The 26042-nt window shown below is 31.3% G+C and overlaps 1 protein-coding gene across 2 annotated transcripts; it reads left to right on the top strand.

Moving 5' to 3' along the window:
- LOC136987118 (uncharacterized) lies at positions 1–25284 on the top strand. 2 transcript variants are annotated; one of them, XR_010882581.1, is made up of 6 exons: positions 4–192; positions 9082–9183; positions 16987–17149; positions 22523–22947; positions 23077–24230; positions 24550–25284. XR_010882581.1 is itself a non-coding variant. In XM_067284784.1 (5 exons), exons 1-5 carry the CDS (start codon positions 139–141, stop codon positions 23515–23517), a joined length of 1182 nt encoding a protein of 393 aa, XP_067140885.1. In that variant the 5' UTR covers positions 1–138; the 3' UTR covers positions 23518–23687. The 2 variants fall into 2 exon arrangements, 1 of the variants encoding a protein (XP_067140885.1); XM_067284784.1 differs by lacking the exon at positions 24550–25284 and having other exon boundaries at positions 1–192; positions 16990–17149; positions 23077–23687.
- The last annotated feature ends 758 nt before the right edge of the window (positions 25285–26042 follow it).

The raw sequence follows: 26042 nt of genomic DNA on the forward strand, positions 1-26042 counted from the left end.
AGGTTTTTCATTTTTTTATTAAATAGTTGCACATTAGTTACATTAAAAAATTTAATATAACGGATGTGCAGTTTTAACTCCTAGTTTATTTTCTCCTTTATTAAAATTCTTTATGAACAGCCGGCATCCCCTGGAGGGATGATCCAAACTAGTTTAACTGGTGGAACATGCTTCTTTCAGTATTGTGAAATTGTGAGAGTTTATTCATTTTAGGATGATATTATTATTAACATTAATTATTTCAAAAATATGAGTATTTTATATTTATTTATTTTCTAATAATTTATTCAAAAATAAAAATTCAATGAATTCGTTTTCTAAAAATATTGCATATTTAATTTAGTTTTATAAACTTTTGTATATTTTGTAAATAGAAATTTAAAGATTATCATTTAGTTTGTGGGACTGTTAAGTTCGTGCAACAAGTATGAGGTCCCATGAGTGGAATGGTACAAATAAATACAGTTAGATTTTATTTTCATCACAAAGTAATTTATTATTGCTTTGAACAGGTTCTTTTTTCTTTTGGATCCCAACGCTACAAACAGTTTCTGTTCACACAGGCGTTAAAATTTGATCTAACAACAACAGGTTAATTGAGCATGACAACTATACATGGGGCGAAACTTAAAACTAATTCTTATACTACTTACAACTAAAGAAGGAAGAAGAGAATAAGAATAGAATAAGATGAAGATGGAAATACCCGGGATTTTCTTGAGTTAGTAATCTTGGGTGGGACACCACTTTGGAGCTTTCCTTGAAACGTTATTTCTTGTCCTTCCTGCAGACGTTTAGTATGATTCTTTCAATAGCTTCCTTCAAAATTCTCTTATAAAAATTCCTTCCTATCAATTCCTTGGTTCCTTGTAGCCTCCAATCATCTTACACTCAATCTGGAGCGCTACCTCTTTTCAGTTCTTACACTTCAGAATTCAAGCACAAACTCCTCTTTCAAAATCTCATGGTCGCTGATCGTCCTACACGCGATCCAGAGCACACTCTTCTCTCGTCAAGAGCTCGACCAAGACTGTCTTCTCCTCTTTGTTCACCGGCCCCAGGGCCTTACTTCACCTTTTGTTCTACTGCACATTTCTTGGAATCGGTAATCCCACCCAAGGGACAGGGATTAAGAAAGATAAAATAAGAAAGTTGTAGAAGGAAATAGGACAAAGAATAGAAAGAAGAAACTAAACTAAAGTTAAATTTATATTTACAAAAAAAAAAAATATAGCATACAGCTACAGGACAATGATAAATTATGGGTTTAATTAAAATTAATTATAATGCAGAGCATACATGCAGTTAACCTTGTGCAGCTGTGATTGATCAAATTGGTATAGAAATATTATTATATCACTTGACTTAGAATCATGTAGTTTGTTTCCAAAGCAAAAAAAAAATGCTTAAGGATTGTCATTTGAAGACAGATGAAACTCAAAATGTTACAACAATGGCATTTTGCACTACTTGCAGAAACAGTAAATAGTGTAAAAATGTTCATTTAGTTTGAGTGGCATAAGTGCCATTGATGGACTCATTCAAGGGATTTTACATTGAAAAAGAGAATTCTTGCAGACTATAGATTGTACAAATAGGAAGAAAAAAAGCCTAGAGCATCTTGATCAGTAAAATTCATTGTGTTCTTGTGAAAGAAATTACTTTATAAATTTGGTCTCCTTAAAAAAGACAAGACACCTAAAGGAACGGTGGTAGACATCATCTTTGCTCAATAAAAGTTTAAATTTGGATGGACAGATTCATCAGAACAAAACTGCATACTCACAAATGACATGGAGAAGAGTTTCTTCAGAATATTTGTAAAAGCAACAAGAAGTTAGAATGAAAGTTTGTTGCACAAATGTTTATAAAAGTGGCATAAAATCAGAATGTCAATAAAAAAGCAAATATAGTTTTGCAAAATGTAATAAATCAATAGTTTACACAGAAGACAAGCTAAGGAAGAAGATGTTTCTATGCTTTAAATCAAGTTTTTGCAAACAGTGTGGTGAGAAAAGACATCTCTCATAAATTAAATAATCAGTTCTTGTATATGATAGTTCAGTAATACTATGTGCAATAGTATCAAAATATTCTGCTTCACTTACAAGTTAGTATTGTCAAGCTATCATCACTTATACAAATTGAACAGTATAGAATTGGCAAATTCTAATTTATTATTAATATGGATAATATTCTACTATATACTCTGTATTAAAAGAGCTATTTACTCATTATTCTGTTAATAATTATCACCAAAATATTGGAAATAACTCATTGACAAAAAAGCTACACATCATGGAGACATTGGAATTGAAACTTTTTTAGTGCAAACATAATGATAATGATGATAATAAGTGATTACAAAATCATAGCAAAAATATAATTTCCTATGAAGCAATAATACAATTAGTGTTACCACCTGTCCGGTTTTCACCCGGACAGTACAGGAATTGACTCACTGTCCGGATGAACTATTAATTTTGTCCGGGAATTTCATAGAAATTGTGAAATTACGATGAAACAAAGCTCTTGTAAATATTATTATAAATTTACACCATTTGAACAACGAAAGACCTCACACTCACTGAAACTCATCTGCCATTCCGCCATGTTACTCTGTTTATGCTGACGTGTGACGCGCAACCTGCCTCTCAACCGTTTTTTTTTTTTTTTTTTTTTTTATCTTTGCTTGTACTGTACATTACTCCTACGCAAGTCCCTAGTCCCTAACTGTAACTGATTTAGAACCAGCATGCACGTTATTCTTTGCATTATAAAATGACATTGCACATGCATCAGGAACTTCTGTTAGAACAAATCTGACCTGCTGTCTGGGTCAGCGATTTTTGTAAAGGTGGCAACACTAAATACAATTTAAAGCAATTTGTAATACTTTGTAGGATTACCATTGTGTCTGGATACATTTGGCAATACAATCAGCTTGGAAGCATACATGCACCAATGCTGTACTGCAGCAGATTTGCACATAGATGTTGCAACTGTCATTTCAGATCCCTCAAACACTTGTAGATGGCTGAAACTAGCATCTCATTTGGTCCCATGAGTGTGCAATGCAAGCTGAGTGTGACAGACTATTGTGGGAAACCTAGCTGTGTGCAGCTGAGCATTATCTCATTAGAAAACGGTTATTTGCATTCTTGCCATGAAAGGCAACATACAAGGACACAGGATTTCCTGAACATATCACTGTGTTGTCAATGGACCTCACACAACTACTAGGAATGACTTCCATACAAGATGGCTGCCCTGACCAGTATGCCAGCTGTTGGGCAGTGTGCCATTCAATAGTAAAGGCAGGATTGAAGCACTCACCACTGATCCTCCACATTCTAACATGATGGTCATCCATTCCCAAACAGAATTGGGGTGCTGCCAATCCATAGAAGTCCATGCTTCTCTGTCACTACCAATGCAATCAAAGTTGGAGTGTTAATGGAAGACACAGTGATTGCCATTCATGCAAATTTGCATCTAATAATTTCCTGCAAATGGTATGGGAAGAGCCAGGGTTCTGTAGTGAGTCCCACTTATCTCTGGATGGTGGACAAAGGCACCACTACAGTTGTGCTTGTCTCACAATCAGGCAATCGTCTTTCCTGGTGGTTTATCTGAAGCATCCAGTGAATGCTTGCCATGTCTGTGAACTTTACATATCCACTATCACCAATATAACCTCAGTCAGGTCAGAAAGGCCCAGATGGCAGGTAATTTTTGGAAAAACAGCCATTCTGCTTCCTTCAGTCTGGATGTAGTTTTTTTCAAACTGTTTCAACTGTGTGTAATGTCTTTAACTGTATCATCCAGGAATACCTTGTGTTCAAAGACCTCAAAACAAAGGTAGGTTTACATTGAAAATTCTGAAAACCACAATCCTCACCAAGCCTTTTTATAGGATACTAGAGTAGCAGTTTTAAAACAGTCTGATGGCATTACTTGGTATACAATCAGACTCCAACCATAATCATTTATTCCCTGTCTGAGACGTAGCTATCAAGTTTTCCAATAACTGGAAAATTCTATCTGGGTGTGTAACTTTTTTGTCAATGAATATATTAAATATAATTTTGAACTCATGAAAAATTTTTTAAGATCATCAACTACTTGATATTTATATATCTATATTATTTTTCTAATGTTTCAATCATATAATCGACATAATTAAATCTGTATTTGAAGAGAATTACACAAAAACATTAAATTTTAGTTTTTATTTCATACTAATTCAGTAGATATGAGAATGAGATATTTTCCAAAAAATAATAAAATATATTTTGTTTAATAAGTTGTTAGATTACATTGTTTTTAGAACACTGAAACTACAGTTGAGACTGTTCTCTATATGCTTTTGTTTTTGTAAATCTTTTTTATCGACCAAATTTAAAAATTAATATTTTGAAGGACTTGTTCAAAATTTTTTCATTTTTATATTGTGTAATTGCTGTCATCAGCTCTTCAGCTATTCTTGACATATTTTTGTTTTATTCTAGTACATTATTACATTCCTTTTTATTTGGATAGGACTATCCTACAGCTACTATAAATATTTAGTTGATAAAGAGTTAATTATAATTTAATATACTTGAGAATAATGCTAAAATTACATATTGTTATATGCGATAAAAAGATTTGTTTGTATGGTTTATGTAAAGTTTATACAAAATAATAAATTGTAAATAAATTAACAAAATATTGGGTTGTTCGGAAAGTAATTTCTTTTTTTTCCATAGAAAAGTAAACGCAATATTCTTATAATAAATAAATATTTTATTGAATTATATATTGACCATTTTGGTCAAATACCTGTTGTCATTGTTTCTGGTAGTAGCATGATTTCACATTCATAAAAATTTTGATCGTTGTTTACAAAAAACTGATCCAAGTGATTTTTGACATTGTCATTTCAAGTAAATATCTTACAGTTAAAAAAAATTTTTATAGACCGGAACAAGTAATAATCTGAGTGTGCTCGACCTGGCGAATATGGTTGGTGTGATAACACATCCCATCTAAGCTATAACAGTTTCTGACGAGTTACCAAACTTGTGTGAAATTTGGCATTATCATGGTAAAACACTACACTTTGTTTGTTGATCAATTCTGGCCTTTTCTGTTTGATGATATTACTCAATTTGTTTACTCGACGGCAGTACACTTTCGAATCAATTGTTAAATTGTCTGATAAAAGCTCAAAAAAAATTTCTTTAAAATCCCACCATAGAGAGCATCTCTCGTTAATAACATGTGGAACCCATATATCGAGCTTTGAAACGAAACCAATTTGTTTTAAGTAATAATAAACGGTTCAATTTAACAGATTTAATCTCGTAGTGATTTCACGTGTTGTTATACGGCAGATTGCTTCAGTCGGTACCTTTATTTTGTTTTCATTGGCTTCAAATGGCCATCCAGAATGCGGTGTATCTTCGATATTAAAATTGCCAGAACGCAATTTTATAAACCAGTTTTGGCAATGTCTTTCTCTCAACACATCTTCTCCAAACATATACCACAATTTTTTTCTTGTTTGAACAGCATTTTGATTTTTTAGTTATAAAAAAACAAAATATGCCAAAAATGATACTTTCGATTTTCCATGTTTGATGGTCACCAAAAAAAACAAATTGTACAATCAAACAAAATTTTTTATAAATAAGCTTTAAAATGTCAGCTGTCGAAGTATATAATGAAAATGTGGTTTAAAATAAAATTGGCTGGTAAAAATACATCTAATTCCTCCAGTAATAAAAAAACGAAATTACTTTCCGAACAACCCAATAAAATGGTTGAATAATGTACAGTACACCTATCTCAAACAATTGCACTTAAAAATTAAATGTTTGATTGGAGCTTGTATATAAGCTTTTATAAGCACTGGCAAATGAAAAAAGCTGTTTCACTTTAAGGTAACATTTGCTTTATGGCAAAAGTCTGGAATCTAACCTGCTATATCAGTGAGATATGCTTGTGTAGTGTCATGACACTATGTTGGTTTATTCCTTCGGTAAACTCCGTATCGGAATTTACCGCCTAGTCGCGTACTTGTATACTATACTTAGTTCCGTTTGTCACGTACCGGGTTTTACCGTTGTTGTTTCATCATGATTGGTCTATGTTTGTGACGTATGGCTTGCGTGTCTTTTGTTCCTTTATTGGCGCGGTATATAAATTGTGGGAGCGCCATGTTCGGACCTCTTTTGTTTCCTTCTGGTGGACTATTCTTCATAGCAAGAACTTCAAGGGACTATATGAGAAGAAAAGGAGGTAAGGAGGGAGGAAGTCTGATGTAGCGAGGTTTGAGTTGTGAAGGACAAGAAAAAGCAATCCATCGTCATTGAGACGAAAACATTGTGTGGACCTACGACGGTTACATTATATAACTTCTTTAAAAACGATTATTGCCGATCTATAGTTATTTCTCTCATTCGTTGGGAGAGTTACCAGCAATCGACCAGCATATGTGTCGTCAATGTAACTTTTGTAAATAGATTTAATCATAATTGTAATAGTTAGTATTAGGCTTAGCATTAGACTTAGATTATTAATTGTATTCGGTTAACAAATCATCCAGCCGGTGGAGGGATTTGTCGGTACAGTCACAACGTGTAAACCTCAATATGTGTATGTATGTTATTAAATTTAATAATCACCATATTTTTGTTTGAGAAAAATCCTTATCGGTCTTACCCCCCCCCCACTCTGTGAGCTTCGGCCATTCAACAGATATACACTTGTACCTAGATTTTCAAAGATGTGATGACTATCTTAGTTCTCTCAGAAGTTCAGAAAAGTGTCTTGGTTTTTGAAGCAGCTAATACATAAAACTCATGTAATACTTAGTTCCAACAAGGTATGAAGTTAAGGAGATATATGAGAATACTTAAACCAGTGAGGTATACTAACTTTTTCACATAGCAACATAGGGCAGTGAGAACTCCTTGCAGAACAGTTTCATGATGACTGTTTCTTCAACTCATGACTTTCTTTAATCTTCATTCAGATTCCTCTTGTAAATGAGCAATTATTTATTATGGCATTGTCACAATGCCAGGCTTCAATTTTTCATCACAATGCTCTCAATTTTAGTAGTGTTGTGTCCCTGTACATCATACTTTTCCTGTTAACAATTGAGTCATGCTGGTTATCTATTTAACTCTGTTCAGGAGAAAATTTTTGAATTGAAATAGCATAACTTCCAGTCCAAATCGGAAGTTTTTATCAGCTTGTGTGGTTGCAGCCATCTGTCGTATATATACATATATATTTTTTGGGCTATTTTCTGCAGCGGGGTAAAATGGTTGGCAACCTGTTGAGTACACAGGAAGGGTATTTAAGGCGACGCCAACTGGCTACAAGAATTTTCTTCTTTCTTTCTTCATGAGACTGGTGAATCATACGGACTTGTGCAGCATTCTTTTCACGAGGACAGTTTTACAGGTGTGTAAAGTGCAAATCGGAATCGAAATCCATTGACAGTTTCTATGTCTCGGATAAATACATGGGTTCCATATATATTTTAGTGCCTTCCAAGTGTTGTGTATCACTGAATATATATAAACGTTATCATACATTGTGTAATATTCTTCTCTACTGTAGTTTCTTTGTTTACGATGAATTGGATTACGGCATGTTGAATCATCTGTGACTACAATATTGTAACAGTGAGAACTTTAGGTGCATGTGAAATTGTATCTCATGAACTTAACTATATATATTATATATATAATGATAATGATTGTGTATATAAACTTATTGTTAAATTGTGTCTTTGTCTCCTCCACACGTGGTAATTCACCTACCCTTACAATTAGCGAGAATATTAATTCCCCGCAATTTTCCACAGGGTAATTGGCATCTCCTACCCCCATAATTTCCATATTCTTGTCTTTTATCTATCTAATTCCATTCTCAAGATTAAGGTAGAACAGACAGATGCCTGAGGGAATTTATAGGTCTGAAATTTTTGAAAATTGCAGCCCAATAAACATTCTCTTTAGGAGGCAATTTGACTTACCATTCATTTAGTTGAATCTTTCTTTGAACTATCACCAAAAGTTTAAAAAGAGAATTATCCAGGAATTGATCTTCATTTCCAAAAATGCATTTCTTGACTAATTCTTACGTGCCACTGGTTAAACCCCCAAACTTCCCCTAATTCTTATCTTCAAGGTGACCTTGAAGATAAGAAATAGGGGAAGTTTGGGTTTTAACCAGTGGCATAACTATTATTAAGCACAGTTAAGCTTAAGGGCCTACAACATAAGAGGACTCAGACCAGACCCTGGGCACTGTTTCTATGGAACAGTATAGATATGAGAATGTTTTTAATTATAAAAGAAAAATATTATTTGTTTCACTAACCAATCAGATGCCACCTTGTTTTTAAAAATTTTGTTGTTCCTTTTTAGAACAGTTCATAATCTGACGATGATTGCTAAAAGCTGTCAAAAACATTAGTTTCTCATTAAATTTTATGTTTCTTTTTCTGGATTTTTGGTTATACTTTAGTTTTATCCAGTATTAGTTCTATATATTCCATGAGTCTGAATTGACTTCCAAATGAACAATTGATATGGCAATCTAAATGCATAATCTTGCAGCTGACATCAAATGTAGTCAAATATCCCATCACATTTCAGCATTTTTACATTGTACAATAAATAATTGTAGAGTAAATTGAGATAATGTCCATAAATACTGAATTTAGCTGTTGTTTTGTACTCTTCCACAAGAATTGATTTATGTTCTTCTCTAAACAGAATTATACTTTTTTGTATAAGCACTTAAACCAAATGAATCTGAAGTCACAGGACATGAATTCTATACCTTAATAACAGGCGTAACTTCACACTTTGGATTGCAACCATAAATCTGTGAAATCAATTAGTCTTATTGGATTATGTGTTGTGAATCCCATACTATATTTTTAAAACAATTATTCAATGCTAATTGTTAACCAAGAAACATTGCATGAGGATTGCTTAAAATTTAATAATAGTTAATCTGAACTAAGATGTTTGACTATTGGAATATATAGAAAAATCTATTTTTTATTTTTAGTACTTTTCATTGCAAAGAAGGCTTTTTCTATTTGTGTTGGAGTCAAAAGAAATAATTAACTCCTCAGGCTCTTTTGACATAATTTCCAAGCAAAAGATTAAAGTAAGTATAATTTAAAAATTTGCCTTTAAAAAAATATTTTTGAGATTATAGAGATGATAAAAAGAAAATTAAATAAGGCATAACAATGAAGCATCATGATGTATAAATAAACTATTAATTTCTTTCAAATATTGTTTCCAATCACTGAATAATCAAATATTCTAAACGGATTATATGTTTACTGAAAATAGCTGTAAAAATATTCAAAGGTAAGCCTATCTATATAATTGCCTTATTTAGAATCACAGATCAAATAAATCAGACTGTTAGTAAACATGATATTCATGTACCTAAATTATAAAGAAATTATCAATAAGATAGAGGAAAAATGTCAGAATAAAAAACTTGCACCTTAAATTACTCCAGCAATTAATATTTAATGAACAAGAACATTTTCGATCCAGTTGATGAGCCTTCGTCAGTTGTAGAATATATAATGGTCGTCGAACATATAAGCATTTAAATTGAATAGAACATATACAATGCTCATAATTCTCTATTTATGTTTTAAAGTTAAATTTAAATTATATATAAATTTTATATCTTCAGAGTTTCAGATAGTAATATTTGTGTGATATAAAATATAATTATTCAAACTGGGTAAACTTGATACAAAGGCATAAAGAACTAAATAACCAGCAAAAAATTGGGAAGTGCTAACACTTTTGCTGGTTATTTGGTTCTTTGTAGCCTTTTATTTGTGTGATATGTTTTTATCAGCATCAATTAAAAGATTAAATTTAAAGGACATAATAATGATAATTCTTATGATTTAATGAATTTAACAATGAACATTTTTATAGATTAACTTTTTTTATTTATTTGATGAATTTTATTAGAATATTTTTAGCATGATGATAAAGTTTAATATTTTTGTTATAATTTGACTTCATCTAAATGTAGATGACTAATAAAAGAGCAACTAATGAATTATATTTTGCTTATTAATTGAATTTTTAGATATAAAGTTTACCAAATCTGATACTTTGATTAAAATAAAATCAACAGAAGTTTATATAAATTGTTATCTGCTTTATTCTTTTTCTTTTTCTTGATAAACTAATTACTATCTTTCTTTTGTCTTATTAAATATAAAAGAAAATAGATCCAGGGTTTAAATTTTTAATATTGTTTTTAATTTCTAGAGTTGAGCTGCTTTTAATTTATATATTTACAGGATAGCAAAATAACAATGATGTACACCAGTATAAATTTAATTAGTTAAGAAATTCAGTTTGATAGTGTCAATTTATTAAGAACAAGGCAGATTTAGGGAAATATGGGGGCACAGCAGGGGATTTTTCCCAAGTAAGACTGGTCAGGTACTTCAGGTAGTAAAATCTTTTCTAAAGCCTATATTTCTATTTATGCAGCACTTCTAAAGATTTCTAGATCCTGCTACTGATTAAGTATTAATAAACAACTCAAATATTTTTGACATACACAAAATGTCTTCATCAGGAATGGATTTTGGAATTAGTGTTGCCACCTTTACAAAATCACTGACACGGACGGCAGGTCAGGTTTGTTCGAACAGGAGTTCCTGACGCATGCGCAATGTCATTTTACAATGTGAAGAATAACATGCATGCTGGTTCTAAATCAGTTACAGTTAGGGACTAGGGACTTGCGTAGGAGTAACATACAAGCAAAAAGCAAAAAAAGGTTGAGAGGCAGGTTGTGCAACACATGTCGGCATAACAGAGTAACATGGCAGAATGGCAGATGAGTTTCAGTGAGTGTGAGGTCTTTCGTTGTTCAAATGGTGTAAATTTATAATAATATTTGCAAGAACTTTGATTCATCATAATTTCACAAAATCTACGAAATTCCCAGACAAAATTAATAGTTCACACGGACAGTGAATCAATTCCCGGACTGTCCGGGTGAAAACCAGATGGGTGGTAACACTATTTGGAATGTACAGTACAACATATTTAGAACAATTTCAATTTAAATTCTCATATTCTGCAAATTTCACAAGTAAGATTAAATAAACAACTAGAAATATAAACAACCAGTAACCTGATTATTTGATAAATGCCGAACTGCTAGATTATATCGGGCTAGGTATGGCTGAAATAAACGCCATCTATGCAAAATTATGTAGTACAGTCAAACCTGTTTTTATGCGGTGGATAGGGATCGCATTAAAAAAAACGCATAAAAAAATCGCACGAAACTTTAAGAGTGGCTATAAAAAATAGTTTTCGCAACATAATTAAAAAAATATTTTTTTTATGCGGTCAATAGGGACCGCATAAAAAAAGTCTCACATAGAAAATAACTCAAAACCGTACGAAATAACTAGGAATTGCTTTTTTAAACGAAATCATGACGAGGCTTGGCAGCTACTTGGAATCTCGCCAAACCTTTTGGAATCTAATTTAGAAAATATGTAAATAATACAGTAAATTTACCTTCAATTTACGCTTTGAAATGAATCTTATCTTAATGGTCCAGGAATGTGAAAGCACTTTGAAGGTTTAATTAACGTAATTAAAACAGACGTAGAATTTATTGACAACAGATGTCAGCACTTGACTGCATCGTCTCGTCTATCGTTTGTTTTACATATTTTTGTCCAGGTGGTGTTTTGTTGACTTAAAAAATAAATTATTTCATTTTTCGCATATTCATGAAATAATATTGCTATAATAAGTTCATTTATGCTATAATAAGTTTATTTAGCTATAATAAGTCAATGTGAGACATGACAAATCGCACAAGACTAGTCGCCAACTATACCGCACAAATAAAACACGCACAAAAAAAAATTGCATTAAAAAAATCGCACAAATAAAAAATTGCACAAAAAAAGACCGCATAAAAACAGGTTTGACTGTATTTAATTAAATAGTAGCCATATCATAGACCTATATAATCTCTCAATTTGTTTGGCATGTAAACAACTAGTTTTCCTTTTATGATTGTTTGTTATTTTAATCATTTATTTGAAATGTGAGAATTTGAATTGAAGCTGTTCTAAAATCTGATCCTGACTAAGACATTTTGTGTTTTTCAAACATTCAAGTTCTTGATTAAAAGTGTTTAATGGTGTTAAGGAACTCAGTTTATTCTTAGTAAATTAACTAATTATTATGTTTTACGGGAAAGATGTTTTATTATTACAGAAAGCCAAAAGTATAATCTAAAAGACTGAATAGATAATCATATTGACTGAGCTACTGTATACTACACAGATTATATCAAATTAATATTTCTTGCTCTATTTTTTACTTTCAAGTCTCTAATCAGTAGAAATCAAAATATTTTCTACTGAAATACTTTACTGGAATACTGGAATATATATAAACAACAGTTACACAGCTTTGAAGTACTTTAGGCTAGAGTTATTTTACTCATCCATATGGACTAATTGAGTTAACATGAGGTGTGTTTTCTCAATGTCTTGAGGTCAAAAAAATATAATAGTAACAGTGGTAGTTTGATCACTAAAGGACCAGATAAGTATAAAACCACTGTATATAGAAGCACAACTTTCCAAACATCTACACCCAGTGGAACAGCAGTGCCCACAGACTATAAAAAAAGTGGGGCACAAGCTATAAAAAGGTTATATATACAGAGTGGGCCAGCGAAAACGAAACGGTAGAGTGTTCGTGTTCGTCCAAGCAAAGCGCTCGGACAGGTCGATTTTACTCTCGAGGGGACATCTTTTGCAATAAAGTTTTTGCGATTCTAAATATTAACTAAACAAACATTTTTTTTCGAAATAAATGTTTGTTTAGTTAATACAAATTAAATGAGTTTTTAAAATTTTTTGTTGTCTGTTGTATTCAGAATCGCAAAAACTTTATTGCAAAAGATGTCCCCTCGAGAGTAAAATCGGCCTGTCTGAGCTCTTTGCTTGGACGAACACGAACACTCTGCTGTTTCGTTTTCGCTGGCCCACCCTGTATATATATATATATATATATATATAAATGAAACCTTAGAGCTCTCTTTGGGATTAATAAAAGGGCAACCCACTGAAAAGGGGAGCACATGTCTTAATGTATGGGTGTACCTGCTTCATTGACTTGGCTAACTACAAAAAAATGGTTTTCCTGATGTTAATAGACATCACTTTCCTCCTATATTGTTCTACCTCAGTGCTTCTCAAACTTTGTCTTTATGGACCAGTTTTTTAATTTCATTCCAGTCTCTCACAGACCAGTATTTTTGTGGAATTAATTATAAATGGAGTGAACAGAGTTCAAATGCATTTTTTTTTAAATTTATTTTTATTTTTATCCAATATCACTTCTCTTTTTTCTTTTTACTTTTAGACTAAGTTAATAAGAAAAGTGCAATAACAAAATTCAGTTCTAATCATTTTGAAAAAATGAGTTTGTGGGTTGTTTTTAAGTAATTTTCTGGGCCAATTTTGTCAGTCCTTATCTGGCATTAAGTATTTAAATAATAAAGAAAAATAAAAGTAATAAAATAACATGTTTTTACAATAGTTTTATTAACATAATATATAAAATTATGAAATTTGAAATGAAATCTTGTGATGGCCCAGTAATAAACTGTTCATGGACCAGCACTGATCTGTGGACCACAATTTGAGTACCTCTACTCTACCTGGAATGCTCTCAAATCAGAATTGAGAAAAATTCAACTCTGAAAACACATGGTATACCTTCTGGTTGTGGATCAAACCTAGGACATCTAATAATATATTTACTCCAGGCCCACCAATACACCAAATCTGAGATTTACTCTTCTTGGAGAATCTATTTGTAAAATGACTACAAAGAGTCAAAAAAATATAACAGTAACAGTGGAAATGGAACACTTCATTTTTAACACTTTATGCAACAATAAAAAAAATACTCTTAGATATGAGCAGAGTCTACAGAATTCCAATTTGTGATGGAAAAGATGGATCCTCTTCAGAGTATATTGGGATAACAGCACATAGCATCAGAGAATTGTAGAGACTTAAATAAGTACTTTATAAATATACTCTTAATAATCTCACATTATATCATTTTTATTTTGTGTTGTTTAATTGAACTTATCTAAACATTCTATAAGGTTTTCAAAGCAATGTGTTCTTGTTCGACTTTACTTTCCCAAAGATGAATGAAATAACTGGAAAGTAGTTGAAAGCTGTGTAACTGTTTATATATAGTCCATTAAAGCATTTCTCTTAATAGTTTTAGTTGTGAGGTTCTAACTTATTATATATTGAAGCAGATATATTTATAGTTAGAATTGTGTTTTTACTTTTGATAATTACCTAAGAAGTAGGGGTGGATTTACATAGGGACTAATAGGGCTTAAGTCCTGGACCCAAGTGTCAAGGGCCCACAAAAATTGAATTATTATCATAAATTTTTAATACTTTTTCATTAACAATGAACACTTATCTTATAGTAAAAAATAGTTAATATTAATAATATAATAATAATGATAATTTATAGTATTACTACAGATGAGCCTGGCATTGCTTGGGCAAAAAGTAACAATAGCAAAGATTAAGATTATTAGATTATAGTCAATCTTACCCATTTACACTGGGTGCAAGAATTACATTCACTCTCTTCCAAGACTAATTAGAGAACTTTTAGATGGGTCTAAAGATATGTTTGAATTCCTGCAAAAATGCAAAAAAACTGCATCTAAAATAGTACAGTAGAATCCGAGTTCAAGGTAATCCTTAACCTAAGAAGGAATTTAAGAAGGAATTTCCAAAAATCCATTCTTAGTGTACATTCTTGTGATGTACCCTAATTATGTACCAAATTTCAACTTTCAACCCCTAACTGTTTGGGCTCTGCACTTATTATTATTATTACAGTCGGTTTGTTTTTGTGCGGTCTATTTTTGTGCGATTTTTTATTTGTGCGATTTTTTTGTGTGCGGTATATGAATTTCAATCAAATTGGTATACTGCACAAAAATAATTGCACAAAACACATTGCATGTATAAAAAATCGCACAAAAAAAGACCGCACAAAAACAGGTTTGAGTGTACTATCATCAACCCATCTCCGTTATATTATAAGATTCGTTTTTTGTTGTAATCACTGTAATGTAATTGATCAGTTTATAAGTTTTTGTTAATAATATTTCTTTATTTCTTATGTTTTTTCATACAAGATGTAAAGTTCGTCATTCAATATCATTTCATAAATAAATATATTTCAACTCTGATTTTCTGAATCTGCCCCTGCTAAGAAGTCAATTGACTGTATAAACGTATCAATAAATATTTTGAGTAGAACAGAAAAATAAAAGTAAATATTAAAGAATTTTTTTTTTTAATTACAAATTTAATTCTTGGTATTCTGTGGATTAAATTTTCTATTATCCAACATTAACTTCTTTTTCATTCTATATTTCAAAAAATCAGTTTTCGATAATTAAAAATGGCATTAAGGCATATACACAAACATAGTGTACACAGTTTGATAACCTTACCAAACAACTGTAAATGATATTTAAATATTTTAACTTTGTAGAGATTTAATTATTTTTTAAACTACAATATCAGATATTCATAGATACTTTTTTATATTTATAGTTTTTATCATTTATTTAAAAATGGATGATTTATTTTTTATCCATTTGGTATGCGTGTATATGCACATATGCACAGGATACACAGGTGGCCCAAAAGTCAGTTAAGGGAGATATTTTTAAGAATGGTTAAAACTGGTTTGGAACAGCTGCATGTTGTTTATATTACAGATGTTTTTAATAAATAGAACACATGTTCCAAACCAGTTTTAACTATTCTTAAAGCAATTTTTAAAATATATTTTGGTTAACTGACTCAGGGACATTTTTATCATAAGGCAAACTTAGGCTATTGCCTAGGGGTGCCAAGATACGGGGCACCAGCCGTACTCATAGCAAAGAAAAGATGGATCATTAATTACTGTTAATTAATGAAAATTTTTAAATGTTCATAATGATATTATTTTTATAAATATTCACATGTGTGGGTGTATATTTATGCTTGTGTGAATATGATAATGTACAGTACATATATAGACAATATACAGGTGCACCTACATTTTCTTTGCCTAGGGGCATCAGATACTCTTGTGTTACTCTGGACTAACTTTTGAGCCACCCTGTGTATTATACATAAATTCTGTACTGATACAGTAGAGCATCGATTATCCGACCCCCGATCAACCGTCACATCGGTTAACCGACCGTGTTCTAGTCGGCAAATTCAAATGTCCGCTAGTGATGTGGCGCTACAATATTTGGCTACGTCTTGGCTACAGTTTTTAATGATACATTAGTGGCAATTATTATTTTAAAAAAAATTTAGTTAGGCTTAACATCAATGAAAATTCAACGTGAAGTAGGTTAATAGTGATATACTAATTACGTGGGATATACTAATAATGCATTTTTTCATACTTTTCGGTTATCCATTTTTTCAGTTATCTGACCAACCCCAGTCCCCAATTGAGTCAGATAATCGATGCTCTACTGTAAAATAAAGTTAAATTTCAGGATACACAAATTTAATCAAGCTTTTTTGTAGAATGTGTTTTGTGTAGATAGGTGAAAACGTTTTTAAAAGCTGACTATTTATCCTAAGATTGGTTTCAATCGTCTTTAAGTTCTACATCTCTAGAACTATACAATTTCTAATTTTAAAATTATAGAACCCAAAGAAGGCAATTAGAATTGCTAAAAGGATTTGTTCATATAATAAAACTAATCTTAGATAAACAGTCTGAACTTGAATATTAATTATAACTTTTTAAAAGTTGATTTCATTAATGTTTTAAATTGTTTTATATTTGTAATTTTTATTTCTATCAGCAGGCTAAAGAAAAAGATTTAATAGAAAAATGGATTGTAGATTTGGATCAAAATCACTCTACCGATCTGCCTCATTCATTTCAATGGCTCGAGGAAATGAATGGATTTTTACCTTGTTGCCCTTTCGATTGTCAATCTTTAATGGATTCAGAAATACCAATAGGTATGATTATGGGCATTTTAATAGCAGCTGTACTTTTATTGAAATACACCTTTTAAGTATTATTATATAGTCTAACATTATATTAATTTTGTTTTTATAAGTTGTTTCATACTTAAAACTTATTAGAACTTTAAGAAAATTAAGTAACTCACTACTCACCACACTGGAATTACTTCAAAAAATTACGTACCTAGAACCTTTTATGGTGTGATAACGCAAATATCGTGTGATATTTGCATTATCACACCGTAAAAGGTTCTGGATATGTAATTTTTTAAGAAAATTAAACTATTTAATCATAATTTATTTATAAATGATAAAAGCATTTTATATATTTGCATTTTTTCTGTCACATTATAAAACATCTTGGCTGACTTTGAAGGCAGCATTCTTTTCAACAGTCTTACACACATCAAGTTTTTGATAAATATACATTCGTAACATCTCAGCAATACTAATTATCATTGAGTGAGTGAGGCAGATTATAGGTTAAAGTTAAAAAGTATTGGGAGAATTGAAGATTTGAAATAACCCATTTCTTTTTATAGTGTATAAGATCATTTTAAAAAGGCACGAGAACATTTTAATGTACAATATCACAACTTTGTCTTGAAATTATATTAATTGAGATATGTTCTGATGATAATTTAACAAAATCATATTATGAATGTAATTTTTCTGGAAGTGATCTCAAAATTTCAGCCAAGAAATTTAACACCAAGATTATATTTGAGGATAAGCAATTAATTGTTTATTTATAATTATTTAAAACTTTTTCATAAAATGTTTTAATGAGAAAAGAATAGCAATAAGAGAACATTTTCATGTCTAATTATTAGTTTTTTTTGTTATTAAAAGTAGTAAACTCGAACTGGAGAAAATACAGTAAAATAATATATTAACATTGGAAGATAATTTGAGTAATATAATACTATATAATTTATTTTAAGGTACTTTATTAGAAATGAAAATTTTCTGTTATTAACATTATTATTATTATTTGTTTATTTATTTGTTTACTAATACCATAAAACTTCTTTGTTCTTTACTGTATTGTAAAAATCAAAATTGTTTTGGATGATAACTCAATTTTTTCATATTTCAATAATTTTCTGAAAGACTATATATTGATAACATATAAAAAATGGAACTATAATGTAGCAAAGACAATAATTTATACTAAGAATGAAAAATACACTACTATTGATATTATAGGCAAGACAAAATAGTTCATAGAAATTATACCTTATCATACTTAGTTTTTAAGTCCAAAATCAAAATAAAAATTCCCGGAAACATCAGAATTCAAAGTATGGACAACATTGTAGTAGGTGAAGGTCTTAGCAGGTTGCCATAAAGGACATTGAAATGTCATCCTTATTGAGTGCTTTATAATGAACACTAAAATCTATTTTGTTAATTATTATCAAATGGTTGGTTGTCTACACCAAATATTTTGTGTGTACTCCGGTCATCACCACCTAAGAACAATAAAAGTTTCATTCAGATTAGCACTTCATATCCACACTCACTTGCCTTTGACTTATCAGAATTTATGAAGTGTTTGATGTTTAGTTTGAAAACTGTCTTTTTAAAAATATTCAACCTAAAAATTCATAGAATTTCTTAAAAATGCAAATAATAATTAAGACATTAAATTCTTATCACATCTCATGTATAATTGCAGGCAGTTCATCTTAACATTTTATTACTATTTACTTTATAACATTATAAAATAGCCAGGAAAAAATCTTCTAATATAAGATACAAAGTAAAAATTAATGATGAATTTTGAAATATACCTATTGACAAACAAGTTATGCACCCAGAGAAAATTGTGTGATTACTGTTACACTTTGCAAACAGCTGTCTGAGGTAGGTATGTAAATGGTTACAGTTGTGTTCTGATTGCACTTGAGATAATATCACCAGAATGCCTTAAAATCATTACCCCACTATCCTATAAAAAGACTTGCAGAGACTTACTGCATTTAGAATTTTCAGTGTACCCATTGTTTGGTCTTTTAACACTTCTCATGCCTGTATGATATAGTCAAAGACATTGTGCACAACTGAAACAGTTTGAGAATGTCTGCACAATCAGACTGAGGAAAGCAAGGTAGCCATTTTGCGAAATTTCTCACCATCTGGGCCATTCTGATCTGACTGTGAGATGGTGTTGGGGTCAGTGGCTATGTCAGGGCACATATGCATGACACACAAGTGTTGGATGCTCCAGACAAACCACTAGAAGATATGATCATCTGATCATGAAGATAAGCATCAACAATTGTAATGGTATCTTTGTCCACCATCTAGAGATACGTGGAAGCCTTATAATAGAACCCTGGCTCTTCCCATACTATTGGCAGGCAATTAGCAAAAGCAAATTTGCTTGCATGGCAATCACTATGTATCTTGCCATTAGCACCACAACCTCATTGGCTTTGTTACTGTGGTTCTGTGAAAGAGAAGCATGATTGCTATGGACTGTATTGACTTTAAGGACAAATTCTAGTTCTGTTTGAGAACAGACTGCCACCATCTGAATGTATGGGACCAATGGTGAGAGCTTCAGTCCCACCTTTACTGTTGAGTGACACATTTCCCCCACTGCTAGTGTGTTAGTATGGACAGCCATCTTGTATGACAGTCACCCCTTAGTAATGATGTGAGAGACATTGATAACACAGCAATACATGCAGAAATTCCTACACTTTCATGTGTTGCATTTCATGACAGGGATGAAAGTGGCCATTTTCCAGTAAGATAATGCTCAGCATACATAGGTTTCCTAGGAATGTCTCCATCACATTGTTACACTTCCTTTGCCTGCCCAGTTTCTAGATTTGTTATCTGTCATACATTTGTGGGAACAGATGGGATGCTAGCTTCAGCCATTTACATGTTAAGTCACGCGAGTGTATGGCCAACGAAAGGACAAATTTACAATAAAACAAAACTTTAAGTTTAATGTGGAAAAAAAACAACAATCAACAAAACACTCTTCCACCTCGTGTGATGATACGCAGGATTCTTTTACAATTCCGACTTGAAACCTCACACGTGTAGGCGAAGGAATAGACAAAAATAACAAAGGGAAACACGTGGTTCACACACTATAAGTGCGACAAATTTATAACGAGTTACAAATAGGATATTCACCGGAATATTACAAACTAGGGTTAAAACTAACTTACATGCTATATAAAGGGTGAAGAAGAGTTAGATAGATATATAGAATTATATATAAGAAGGGATAGGGGGTACCCAGAATAACGATGTGTCCTCGAGATCTCTATTTCGCTGAACGAGCCGATCCTATTCTTTCTCCACGTCTGCTCCGTCCCAGCTCCAAACCAAGAATGACCGTTACTCCCGTTCTTTTGCCTCAGGGTCTTTTTCTTCTTTTGTCCTCCCCCTTACTTCCTGGGAAAGGACTGCCCCACCCGCAAGGAAAGTGAAAATAGAAAGATCGAGAAACAAGGGAGAGACAGAACAAAGAATTGAAGGATTAAATATTAGGCTTATAACTATCTACAAATATACAAAATTATATTGGTGTATCACCACATTACAAGTGTGTGTGTGAAGGATCTGGAGTGGCAGTTGCTATGGAAAATCTGTCACAGGTAGCATATGATGCCTGTATGCCTACATGCCCAACTGTATTACTGTTTACATTTAGGTATACAAGACGCTAAAAGCCCCTTTAAATTGTACTGTTATAGCACAGGAAATTATCCATTTGTAATGATGATGTAATCACTTATGCTTACACTAATAAAGTTTCTGTAGCTTCCAATGCCTATTTTTTGGTGTATAACTTTTTTGTCAATGAATGTATAATAAAATTTATTCATTGTACAGAATTTTATAACAATGTAAAAGATTTTCAAAAGAGACAGAAATAAATGCAAATAGTATTAAAAAAAAATACTTCTGGCAAGACTTACAACTCAGAGAAGTGTGATGTGATGGATGTGATTCATTCATCATTCCCATCTCTGATCAAATTGTTTTTGAAAGATCATGCTGAACAGAACTGATGAATTTTCCTATACTCTTAATTCAAAATCTCATTGCTATTGCTGACTTTAAATTCTTTTTCTGTTGTAAATTTATTATGCATGCAAGATGTTCCATAGAATTGAGAATTGCATAATTTTAGAGCAGTGATTCCCAAACTTTTTTGAGCCACTGCCCCTTGGTTCCATAAACTTATATCCAATACCTCTCAACCATACCCCAATGCCCACTAACCCATTTTTTCTTGTGTGAGAAAGGCTTGGAAATATTCTTAGAAAAAGTTTTCTATGTACTTTACACTTTGTGTCCACAACTAGAAACCTTTCTTCTTACCCATTATAATAGAGGAAAGGGAAAGGTTGCCAGTGACCCGAACCCCTGTCTATGGTCACCATTCCGTCAGTACTCTGCTTGTAGTGCCTCCCTGCCACCAACTTGCTTCTTTTCACCCCAGGCTGTAGTGCCACTTTAGGAACCACTGTTTTAGAGAATTTGACTTTGATAAAAACTTCTCAGTCTTCCTATTTTAATTAATATATTTTATCTAATAAATAATGGAAAGCAAGTTGTATACTATTTACCGTATATCTCGGCGGATAAGACGATAGTTGAACCATAAAAAATGGCTCCGAAAATCCGGGGTCATCTTATAGGACAGATACAAAAGAAATTAGATTGAAATTCATATAAATTAAAACCATTATAAAAAGACAGACAAACCGTAATTATTTACTAGAAGAGAGTAGGGTATGTGCACAAAATAGAGTAGCCCATACGATGTTTTTGTAAATAGTCAAGGTAATTACCCGAATGCCCGAATTAGTGCGAATGTTTGCAAAAATCGCCAGATGCAAGAAAATAAAATTTGTTCATTCGAAAAATTACAAATAGGACATAATTCCATATACGCTGTACGGTATTATTATTCAGATAATGATTGCTGATCTAAACTAAATTCATAGGCCGTTGATAGTTTGGGGGTCGTCTTATAGGACAGATACATGCTAAAACTATAAAACTTTGACGAAAATTTATACATCATCTTATCTGAAGGTTGTCTTATCCGCCGAGATATACGGTAATTACATTATGTGTAAGAAAATTTGAATAACTATAAAAATATAATGATTATAATAAACAAATAAAACTCAAAGTATAAATCCTGCTATTCTTATAAAGAACAGAACAAATCAGTTCTGGAACAATGTATTTTTCAAATTTTTATCAACTAATTACCACATTTGGTTTGTGTTTTGGAAGTTACCTGTTTAAAACAATTCAATGAATTATTTGTTAATAAACTAATGCCAATCATATTTTTATAGTATTTTAAAATTTCTATAGATGATTTTCTGCAAATGGGAAACGATTTCTTGGATATTGAAAATGAAATGAATTTATCGACGGAAGGGATAGATGACAACAGGCAAGAGATTTCCGATTACAACTTAACAACTTTATCTTCTGCAGAATGCACAAAATCCATAAAATCCACATCAGATGTGACTTCTGATGATTCTGAAAAATTTAATTTAGATGAGCCTTTAGAAAAATCAATATTAACATTGTCTGCGAGTCCTTTGACTAGCTTGGAAGATCCAAATAATAAAACTAACATGATTATTACAACTTCTGAAGCTCCATCTCAATTTTCCTCTGTTTCCAAAGCCTTTCAAATTGCTATTTTTGAAAGTTCAGATAACATCGAAACATTGCATGATTCAAATAACATTGAATCATTTCAGGATCTGAATGCACTCTTAAACAAGGTATGTTAACTATTCTTAGTTCCATAGAACCAACTGTCTCATTAATTAGAATGAATCTATAATAAATTTAATACAATAATAATGATTTATACATATAAAATTTAAAATTCATCATTTTTAATTTTAAAGGAATATTGTTCTGTTTCCACTTGCACTTCGAAAGAAATCTTGCATGTGGATTCGTCGGACAACAATGCACTCAGAATCACAGAGAGCAATCCCGCCGAAAGTATTAGTGCTACACATCACTCTTCTGAATCCGAATCCACCTCGTCTTCAGGCATTCTCTTGGACGGAAGTAACGACTACGAACCACAGAACAAAAGAGCTAAAACCACAGACTGTGCATCCACTTCCAAAAGTGAAAAATATTACGAGATGAGAAGGAAAAATAATATATCATCTCGTCGTTCTCGACAGACAAAGAAACAAAGAGAGAAAGAACTAGAAGAAAAGGAAAAGCAATTAATTAAAGAGAATGAGAGCTTAAGGAAACAAGAAAAAGAATTGGAACTTCTTGTACAGAAAGTGAAAGATATACTGTTCAATTCAGTTAAAAAGAAAACTTAATTTTTTAAAAATTAAATCATATTTACATTTATGTCAATCACAACTCTATTTCTATACATTTAAGTTTTAACAACTCAAAATCACTTTTAGAACGTTCATACAATTTAGGCTTATTCAAATAACTGCTTTGTAAAAATATATAAATTTCTGAAGGTAAAAAGTTATCAGTATTTTTTTTTTTTTTTGTGTGTAAAAGTGTACAAAAATGAATCATTTTTATTGATAAAAAATTTTTTTTCTAAACTAAGAAATATTTTTATGAATATTTTATATACCCGAAACACATTTCTCCATTTTGGAAAGATCTTTTTCCATTAAATCAATTTATACATTAACATAACTTAAAACTGTAGATAATTATTTACATTCTAAAATAAACATGAATGTGTTCAATGAATTCATAGAAAAAACAAAAGTACTTACTTTTATTTTTAAATCAGATTTAAAAATAACATTGATTTATGTGTTTATCTACAGTTTAAAACAATTAACAACTATATCAAGAACAGGTAATTGGTTAATTGTCAATTAAGACGTATCTATTATTTCCTGCTTTATTGGAGGTCGTATGGTTGTTTACAGTAAATCTTTCAAACCTTTCAACCCATCAGAACATTTCTTTTAAACACTACATAGAATACTGTTTCTTATAGGATTTCCACCTTGACGATCGGCTGTAAGTATAATGCCAGAAATATTATTAGCCCCAAAATGTCATAAGAAAAGTCTCAGATTTCAGCAACGGCATCCCATTTCCTGGAATTTGCCCCATAATTAAATTGCAAAACTTCCGTTGCTGTTTGATTTTTGTAATATTAGCTAGGCATATTTTAACTTTTTGTTAATAACTATTTATGCAACAAGTTTTAATCACTGTTTGATTTATTATATAACACATTCTAAAGCTAACTGGCCAATTCAATGAAAAATTTACATTTGAAAACAAAAATAAATAATACATTTTTAAATAATCCACTCTCTGGTGTTTCAATAGAAACAATAATAAATGGGAAATTTTAATTGCCATAACAGTGGGTAATAGAAATGGCATTTGGGTATCATCTATACTTCTACATAGTACTAGTGTAATTGCACTATTAAAAAGTCCTAAGTTCCTAACATTGGGTCTCACAATTATTCGAAAGTTCCAGACCTGGCAACATTAGCTGAAAGTTTTGAAAGTATTGAGACTTATAGTAAATAAATAAGACTTCCAATAAGCAGCTTGGAGAAGTAAATTTTTAATTAAACTGTATGTAAATACGTTGTCTTAATTAACCTATTAAACAACAATCCTGTTCAAGTTAGCTAAGTCATATTTTTTTTTTGTTAAATAGTTTCACTGTTAATACAAAATAGAAAATTTTAAAGTAGAAAACATCAGTCAAAATTACAGATTTTCAGAAAACACTTAAATACCATAAGTTCAGTTTTTATTCTAAAAGGTTAGCATCAGATTAAAACAATTAATGTATTTATCTAAATTCATTTATCATATCTTGTAATCAAAATACTGTATTTGAAAAAAACTGAATTTAACAGATTTCTTTATCGGCCATTTTCTATGTTTTTTGAAAGTTTTCTACAAAAATGAATTTGTATTGACTCCATAAAAAATTGTATATGATCGCGATTTTCTGATATTCAACTTTGTTATAACAGGGTTTCGGGTACAATTATTTTCGTTTTTATTTCATTTTATAATTTTACATTTCAATAAAATTAAAACAAAGACGAAGAATTCTTGTCTTTCTGTACTAAAAATTGCACTTGAGCTATTATTTCTAATGAACAACACCTATATCAATTTTATAATGTAAAGTAAACGAAGTTTACAGGTGTTTCAATAGGTAAATATATATACAGTATACATAAATAAGTTTCTAGATATGTAAAATCTAAACGTGAGAATTAATTATTCCTACTTATTAGTTAATTTAAAATATAGTAGACACATCAAGGGAACCGTCTATAAATTACGTAACGTTAATCTCCTCCTATAACGCTGTCGCACATATCCACCCCCAAAATTACGTAACGCAAATTCCTTAATTGTAATGCACTAAGGAATAATACACAGCACGGAATACCGAATGTTACATTATTAAATGTATAACGTACAAAGAAGTGACATAAACAATACGGTTCGCTAGCAAACAAAAATGAGTCATCAATCAATCAGAAAATAATGTTACGTAATGCTAGGATCTCAACCTTCAACCATAGCATTACGTAACATTATTGTAAACATCACCCTGTTGTAACGCATCGTAACGATCACCCGCTCATGTCTGCGTTACGTAATATAGGGACAACTCCAAGGTCACTGTTTTAATCTTCCCCTAAATGAATCTGAATCGTGACTCAAACTGAACCTGTTCTGATATATTTTCACCGTTTCATATTGAAAAGTATAATTAAAATTTGTACAGCAGTTGCTGGACGCAATTGAAGAAGCCGCAACTACACCATTGGGTTTTCTGATCGGTGAGTCTCAGCAGAGAGCCATAATGAAAGGCCCTCTA

The sequence above is a fragment of the Centruroides vittatus genome, unplaced genomic scaffold (assembly GCF_030686945.1).
Source record: "Centruroides vittatus isolate TY-2023 unplaced genomic scaffold, ASM3068694v2 scaffold_1444, whole genome shotgun sequence".
Taxonomy (NCBI): Eukaryota; Metazoa; Arthropoda; class Arachnida; order Scorpiones; family Buthidae; genus Centruroides; species Centruroides vittatus.